General features: G+C 33.5%; 1 protein-coding gene across 1 annotated transcript; it reads left to right on the forward strand.

Annotated features, from left to right (window-relative positions):
* The first annotated feature begins 5,044 nt into the window (after window positions 1-5,044).
* LOC149568926 (putative germin-like protein 2-1) lies at window positions 5,045-6,209 on the forward strand. The gene is made up of 2 exons (XM_089821764.1): window positions 5,045-5,280; window positions 5,361-6,209. Exons 1-2 carry the CDS (start codon window positions 5,154-5,156, stop codon window positions 5,891-5,893), a joined length of 660 nt encoding a protein of 219 aa, XP_089677890.1. The 5' UTR covers window positions 5,045-5,153; the 3' UTR covers window positions 5,894-6,209.
* Window positions 6,210-8,695: the final 2,486 nt, after the last annotated feature.

Genomic DNA, 8,695 nt, shown 5'->3' on the forward strand with positions numbered 1-8,695 from the left:
ATACGCACTACTATTGGAGGAAGATTAAAAATAGAGATAAAATAAATGAGCTGCCGGTATGTAGCCCATTTATAAAAAATATCTTTTTTTAAAGCATGTATGTGCTATTCAAAAATGGAAAAAAGAAAAGAAAAAGGTTGTTGCCTTTTTGGCACCACAACTCGGTGCATATATCCATACCCACAAGTAGAAAGTAAGTAAAACATGCCTCATGCACCCCATCTTCTAGTCTAGGAAATCCTCAAAAGATTGTTAGGGAGGGAAGAGTTAGCAAAGACATCATCATAGAAAACACCAAAAGAAGATAAAGTTCACCATATCTCAGCAAGTTTAAAGTTTAAGTGTGTATTTGTATAGCACACAACCATTTCTTCGAGACTCAAACCTGATAGTGAGAAATATCGTAGCATCCTAGACTATAGGTAAGGTAGATGAAAAGTGTTGAGAAACACTCGATGACAACGAGGGTAGGTGTTGAGAAATACTATTTTCTAACAGTTTCTAGAGAGACCCTAATGCAAAAGAAGACCCTAATAAGCTCAGCAGTCATGCCCCCGAGACGAGGACAAGAGACAATTCTTAGCTATGAAATTGATTTGTGAAATGAATGAGTGAGAATAATAGACATAGGTGCAAGGGTTTGAAGTAGCACCCGTTTCTAGGTTTTCCCACTTGGTAGGTTTTTTCAGGTCTTTTTTCATTTTTTTGGGTATATTTTGGATTTATTTTTTATTTTCTTGGTGATGCATCAAAGCACATGTCGCTAGATTTTCACTAAGATGATCATTTTTTTAGGACATTGTCTATTTTTAAAGAATATTTTCAGCATCATATATGATTTTTTTATAGATTTTTTTGAATGATGTGGAGATTACTAGTTCTCAAGAAAGATCACATTATTTTGTTCCATTGTTGAGAAAGGTGTAGGACATGATGGAGCAACAAGTTGGTGGATAAGCATATATGGATAAGAAAGGAGTATGAATCAATCCTCAAGGACTAGCTCCTCAAGAGTACCCAAGCTAAGGAAAGATAGCCATATGAAGCATTTTTTGGATAAGAAATGGAAGCAATGAGCAGGATGCCATATAGGATAAGTAGTGAAGCCAATAAGAGAGATAACACGAAAGTGTAGTCTAAAGAGTTAGACATGTCAAGAGTTCTAGGAGAACCATTTTTTTCCTTTGTGTGATCAAGACCAAGGGATCAATTGGATAGGACTACAATAGGATAGAGAAATAAGAATGAAGCTTGATGTGGAGGCTATGAATGAATGAGTTAGAAGAATGAGGAAGCTTGTGGATGAGATAGCCAATATGCAAGGATAGCTCAACATTGTCAAGATCAAAGAAAGAAGGGGGAATAGATGGATTATGGAAGAATTACACATGATGCTTGTTTGCAAGGTTTTCATCATGGTACCTATCCAAGGTGACACAAGAAGTGGTTTCCACCATAGGATGGATTTATTTCTCTTTATTTTTTCTACCAAGGTGCCTGTTTACCGGGTTTTTACCAAGGCACTTTTTTTTCTTCCTTTTTTTCTATTTTTTGGACATTACATTTTTTTATTTTTTGAAAGAGATCAAGCTTCTTACTAATTTTCTTGCCAAAAATGTGTGTACAAGAAGTGTCAAACTTCTATAAACTATTATTCTTGAGAATACTAATGAAAGAGAGGATATGAAGAGGTGGATTATAGATCTCTATCTATGACATGCAAAGGTGCAAAAAAATATTATGGTGGCTCTCAAATGAACCAAGTTATGCAACCCTTGAAAGGTACACCATAGAACAAGAGATTTAAAGAGTAGAGGCAATGAATGCCAATATCCAAGAATCTAGGATGAATCTAATGTAAATGAAAGCTAAATGACAGAAAGTAGAATGCAAGCTAAACTAAAAAATTATGTTTTACAACCCCTATTTAGACTAGATGATTTAAGCTATAACCATGGAGAGAAACTAGAATAAATGAGAAGAATGAAGAATGAAGAATAGAAGATAGAAGAAAAGGAGCTCCACAAGCATGAGATCTACAATCCTGCAACATAACATTAGTAAAAGAGTGGAGTTGTGAAGTGAGAAGAGAGCTCTCCCTTTTAAGTACAAATGGATGATAGAGATCATGAGGTATTATGCATGTGATCAAGGGTGGAGTTTGATAGTGGGAGTGATCCATGTGCACAAGAATTTCCACCAATTGTGATGAAAAGTTTACTTTCATCGCCCATGTGGGACAAAAATGCCCTTTCTTTTATTTGTAAATAAGAGAAATGCTTTTGTGTGTGCAACTTAGGATAAGAGATGAGTGGGGAATTTTATTTAATTAAAAGAAGGTATGTTCTTTTAATTAAAAGGGGGACATGTTCTTTTATTTAAATATAAACTTGGAATAAAGTGGTCAAACAATAGGATAAATCACATAAATGGATTTTTGGAGATTTGATCAAGGATAAGCATTTGATTAATTATGCAAAAAATGTTAGAAAAGGGACCTCATAGTCTACATGACCATTTTGAGCTGATTATAATCACAATCCAAATGAATAATTGAACATTGTGTATCACTAAATTACATATTGGAAGAAACAATTTTTATGAGGAAGACTAAATTGTAATATTAGAGTTTGTACAATTTCATATACATTAACAAATGGTTTTCACTCTTTTCTAGAATGTTTAATACTACTCATCTTGAAGAGTACTGTGCAATTAGTTGTACTTTAATTTTTTACTTTTAAAGCCCCTTTATCTTTTTACATTGGATATAAAAAAATATTTTTGATAAATGAATATATTATTTATATAGTTAGTGATGCAGGAGCATTTGGGGTCAATAAGAAATCTTGAATCATATAAAAATATATCTTTTATCTATACCTGTTTGTTATTTATGGTATAGCCATTTCTACTTTAATTGTTGTGTTCTACATAGCTATTTTTTTGAGGACCTATTCTAATTCCTTACTCTAAGGGTGCAAATGTTGATGTGTCATATTTCTTGAGTTTTGTTCTATTCTTTCTAGTCTCTCTTTCCTGTTATTTGCATCTTGCATTATGTTGTTTCTATTTGCACAGTTCCCTATGATGATGTGACACATTATGTAGTTAGGAACTGACTCCTAACATGTGTTTGGACCTATCCTTAAGAGTGTGTGAATAATTGATGCTCGTTGCATGGGTCATGGTTTACATTGCCAAGATTGGATCTATATTATAATTAAATGCATGACTAGCTGACTTGTGGCTTAGCTAGATATATAAGCACTTGGATTTGATTCAGGATAGCAGAGGAGAAAGATAGCAAAGATGAAATTGAATAGAAGGTTGTGATTAGTAGAAGTAGATCAAGAATGGACATTTGGAATTTCATGTTGTATTTCATTATATAAGGCCACAACCTGGATCACCTCACAACTAGGAATGTTGGTTGTTGTTATCTTATAAACTCAATTAGTAAATTTGTTTATTCATTTTTTCCCTTTTCTTAATTTTTGTTTGGATTTTGTGTGTACTCTTGGCAATGTGTTAGAATGTTTAAGTTGAGTCTATTCCACTTAGATCTTCTATCTCCCCTGCATTAGGTGGTATTAGAGCTTGTGTTCTTTCTTGTGAATTAGATCTTTGAGAAACTTAAGTGAATTGGGTGTAGGCTGGTAGATCTAAAATTTGACTTCTAACTTGCAAAAGGTTGCGATCTTCCAGGAACTACTATTATCAAAATGGTTTGAGGTAGAGGAAATGGAGACAATGCCATAATATATATGTTGAGGTAGATTGCAGCGAGACATGAAACTATTGAAATAGACGAGAAAAGAGGTGTATATATTGAAGATGTTAGTGATGAATAAGAAGAAACACCTAATCCTAATCCTGAACCTGAGGTGGAATAAGATGATGAAAGACTTCTTAGAGTCTTATCTAGGGAAAATACTAGACCTGATGTTGAATTTTCTCGCTATGAATGAAGACTTGAGACTAACTTTGTATTGGATTGGATCTCTTAGATGGACAACTACTTTGAGTATGAAAGAACTCTTTATAACAAGAAGGTGAAGATAGTAGTCACAAAGTTGAAGGGACATGCTTCATTATGTTTGGATCACTTGCAAACTAAATGATAGAAAAGAGAAAAAGAAAAAGTCAAGACATGGATGAAGATGATTGGAAAAATGAAAAAGAAGTTCCTTCTGGATTACCAATTTAACTTGTTGAGGGCATTCCCCATATGTTAGGAAATAATATATGTTTGAAAACCATGGGTCTTGAAAGCTTACCATTAAGACTTTAGGGCCCTCTCTTATTCCCCTTTAGTTTGATTTTATGCAATCGTTTGGCATAGATCATTTCCTCATACTAGCTTAGTCAGTTTAATTTCAATGCCAGACTATTATACTTTCGTTGCCCATTGCATCCCACTTCCTGTTGCATGAGGATACTCTTTACTACTTATTCAGGACATATATAATACCATGAGAGCGAAGAATGTAGGACCTGAAGTTTTTTAGGGATCTCACCAATTCAGTAAAGAGTAAATATTTTATAAACTCTTTAGAACAACTCTTCAGCCTTTCATGATAATGTAAATAATATTTCCTCTCGAGACCCAATCCTTAAAATAAAGTCACCAATTCCCATTACATCACAGCAGAGTGGACATTGAAAATGTTAAAAATGGACATCCCGTGAGGACCACGCAGCGAATTTTGAATTAAATATGGTGGTAGCTGAGTGACCACCTGCCATGTCCGAGCAAAACTCAAGGGATTGGCTGCCATTCATGGTTAGTCGTCTAAAGATAAGAATACGGATTTAGTTTTCTCAGCTCGTGAAAATAAAAATTAATTTTTTTTCCAGGAAAGAAAACATATGTGCTTAGACTTGAATTTTTGGCTCAAGAGAAGTTTCGGTAGTTTAGTAAGGCTTACATCATCATTGCAATATCCAAGTAATTAAAGAGCAACAACTCCAGTACAATTGTAGTATATTCCAAGGCGGGCTAGAAAATGCGCAGTCGAGATGACTCGTTCCTTGTGGAGTGGTTAATGTTTTGACTATATAATGCAGGCAATTTGGTTCGTAACACAGAATTCAAAATACAAATTCATATCGTCAACTGTTCTGTCTGATATTTCAGTGTTTCTATCGAAATGGCTAATCGTATGATTTATTTCACGCTGGGTCTTTATCTGCTCATATGTTGTTACACCCACAAAGTCATGGCTTATGATCCTGACCCCTTACAAGATTTTTGCGTTGCCGACCTAGCAAACAAAGGTGAGTATAATAGTACTTGATAGACCGATCTGGTATAATTTTCTAACAAAGCTGAATTGCTAACAAATTGAGTTGAACAGTTTTGGTGAACGGGTTCGTGTGCAAGGAGGCAATGGCGGTCTCGGCAGAGGACTTCTTCTTCCGGGGACTGGCGCAGCCGGGGAACACCGACAATGCAGTGGGCTCCAACGTAACCGCGGCGAACGTAAATCAGATACCGGGGCTGAACACGATGGGAATATCTCTGGTCCGCATCGACTACGCAGTAGATGGAATTAATCCTCCTCACACCCACCCCAGAGCCACCGAAGTTCTCTTTCTGATGGAAGGCGAGCTCTTTGTAGGGTTTATTGACACCAACAACACCTTCTTCAGCAAGACGTTGGAGAAGGGAGATGTGTTCGTGTTCCCCAAGGCGCTCGTGCATTTCCAGCAGAATGTGGGGAAAGAGAATGCGGTGGCCATCGCCGGATTGAGCAGCCAGTTTCCGGGAGTCCAGACAATTGCGGATTCTCTGTTTGCGGCGAATCCACCAATCCCCGATTCTGTACTGAGCAAGGCCTTCCGCATCGGTCAAAAACTTGTGGAGCGTATTAAGGCAAAATTCATGTAAGATGATGAATCAGATTGTTAGAAGTGAAGTTGCCGTCGTCTATTCAATAAAACAATGAAGAGGCCCTCTACGAAGCCCACGTTCAGTAATTAGACCGTATTCTATGTTTAACTACTAATTTCTGCTGTCGTTCCATTTGTAGCAGCTTTTTCCAAGTAAAATCGGTGCACCCGTTAGAATTTCAAGCATAAATAAATTCATAGTTTTGATTAAAATTCAATTTCCCAAGTAGATTCTGAGAGGTTATTCACATGTTTTGAAAAATGTGTTGGGAAGACAATTTCTAATTAAATATAAATAATGAAGCTTTCGTCCATTTTGGTATATTTTGTTTTGCAGTGAAGGATATTGATTCCTGCTTTTGGATATAGTTGCGTATGATTTTTTAAATATAAATATTTTTTTTCCAAAAGTTTGAATGGATAATTTATTATTATTTTAAGTTGTATTAATTATACTAAAATAATAGATTATAAGTATTATTAAACTTATTAGGTAAAAACTTACAACACAATGGTAAAGTTGTGAGCTTCTCACATGAGAGGTCTTGGATTGGAATCTACTTGAACTTAACATAGTAATAATTAATCTAAACCAATAATAATAAATAAATATAGAAAATATTCTAGGCTCCCCATTACCTATCAATTTTTTAATATATTAAACTTATTGTAATTTAACAAATAGGTTTGGTTTGACTTTATAAATTAATAAATATTTATTATTTTATGAAAAAATATTATTTGAAAATTATATCATTATTTGCATTATATATGAGATTAAATGAAATGTTTTACAGTAATAATATCAATATAAATTACATAGTAGATAGATAGATTACTCGTCATGTCACTTATAAATTTAATTAGTAATAGTTGACTTTTTATTCAAATTATTTGACACTTTGAAGCTTTTAGAAAAATGGTTGATGCGAGTTGTGGTAATTTGGTAACAATTCTAAAGCTGTCTGTTTGTATGAGAAAGTAGATCGATGGATGGTAATTTGCTAATGATAAAAACTTCATCTTATAGAAGGGTATGTAGAAAAACCAATATGTGGAATATTATCTAGAGAAACTAATATGGGGAATATTGTTGTATGTGTTCCACCCATCCCACTATTTAAAGTTTGTTAGTGGATATGAAATAGTATCATTCTATGAATTTCCCAACCCTTGAAAGAATAAGATTATTTTATATGTGTAGTCTAAATATTCTTAGAGTAGGTATAACTTACTTCATAACCTACTTAAGGGAGCTTTATAAAACTAGTTTTGAATTCCATATTATTAAATTTTACCTATATACATGAAAAACAAAGGACAAAAGAAATATTTGGGATGTTTGATTTGATTTTCCATACATTTTAAATTGTGAGGTTCTTTGAATTTTTGAAACATTGTATTAGGGCACCAAAATAATCATAGGAGAATAACTTGACTGAATGTGAATTTGAGGCGTTCATCCCCTTGAAAACTATGTAGCTACCAACTTCCAATAAAAATTATATGCAAGCAACCTTGTCTTTTAGCTACCCATATTTGAGATTATTTGGTAGTTTTTAATTGTACTAGGTCTATGCAATGCCACATATTATAAAATTCACCCACATGGAAGAAATACTTATATTTTTTAATGAATCCATGTAATGCTCCAACCAAGGAACCTAAGAAGAAAAACTAGAATACTAAGGAAAGAGAATGTTTTTTTTCAAACTAGGTGAAACAAATATTACAATACCATTGCATATAGCATTAACTCACTATGATACATTATAATAAATATAATATTAAACACCAACCAAAACATTAGGTCCTTATAGGTTTCCTAGAGTCATTTCTAGAAATGCATAACATACATGACTAAGTCTATATGATAACATATGCCAATGGATGAATTATATTATGTATTATACTATTAAGTGTTACAATCAACTACCATATGCTCATAGCATCAAGATCAAGGTCTACAACTTTTGGCTCTAAACCCCATTGTGAGCCACCCTCCTATTCTCCAAAATAAGAAAATAAGAAATTAAAAACCTCAAATAGAACCTAATAAAATCCACATAATAAAAGAATCCATTGAAGCCAAGTTTGGAGCATAGTCTTAAAATCATCAATAGGATCTACAATGAAAACACAACAAATAAGATAACAAATCATAAAAACATCCATATGATAATCACGTAGGAGATTTCTAGGCTCCAAAACATGCTCATAATTGTAGATACCCAAAGAACATGAATAAGTCCTCTTTTGGATCCAAACCAACAAACTCGATACATAAGATCTCCATGATCCATCAAATGCACAATTAGGATCCATTACACTAGTATGTCTTCATGAAGTAAAACATGGTCACCAAATAATAAAGTAGATTAAAAGAACCACATTTACTAATGATTCAACATTAAACAGAATTCAACAATAAGATGCCAAGAACTTCTCTTAGACCATCATGTGATCTCAATTACAAAATCAGGTCCAAACATACATTTATTAAGGAAATCAAAGAACCAACAACATTAGCCTTAATAAAACATTGAAATTCCAATCCTTCAGCTTTCAAAGAAAAATCAAGTAGCCCAACATAAGGAGATGTATCTAATATATATGTAAATTAATAATGGAATACCTAAAAAATTCATGTTAAAAATAATAACCATACAATAAAAGTAAACAAAGGAAAAGTGAAAATCAATAGTTATAATCCTTAACAACATTGGCAAACCATGATAGTAACAAATCAACATATCAAAGTCTGACCAAAATCTTAGTATAACAACTTAAAAAACTAGGA

The sequence above is a fragment of the Cupressus sempervirens genome, chromosome 3 (genome assembly GCF_028749045.1).
Source record: "Cupressus sempervirens isolate cs-2001-9-10 chromosome 3, ASM2874904v1, whole genome shotgun sequence".
NCBI classification, from domain to species: domain Eukaryota; kingdom Viridiplantae; phylum Streptophyta; class Pinopsida; order Cupressales; family Cupressaceae; genus Cupressus; species Cupressus sempervirens.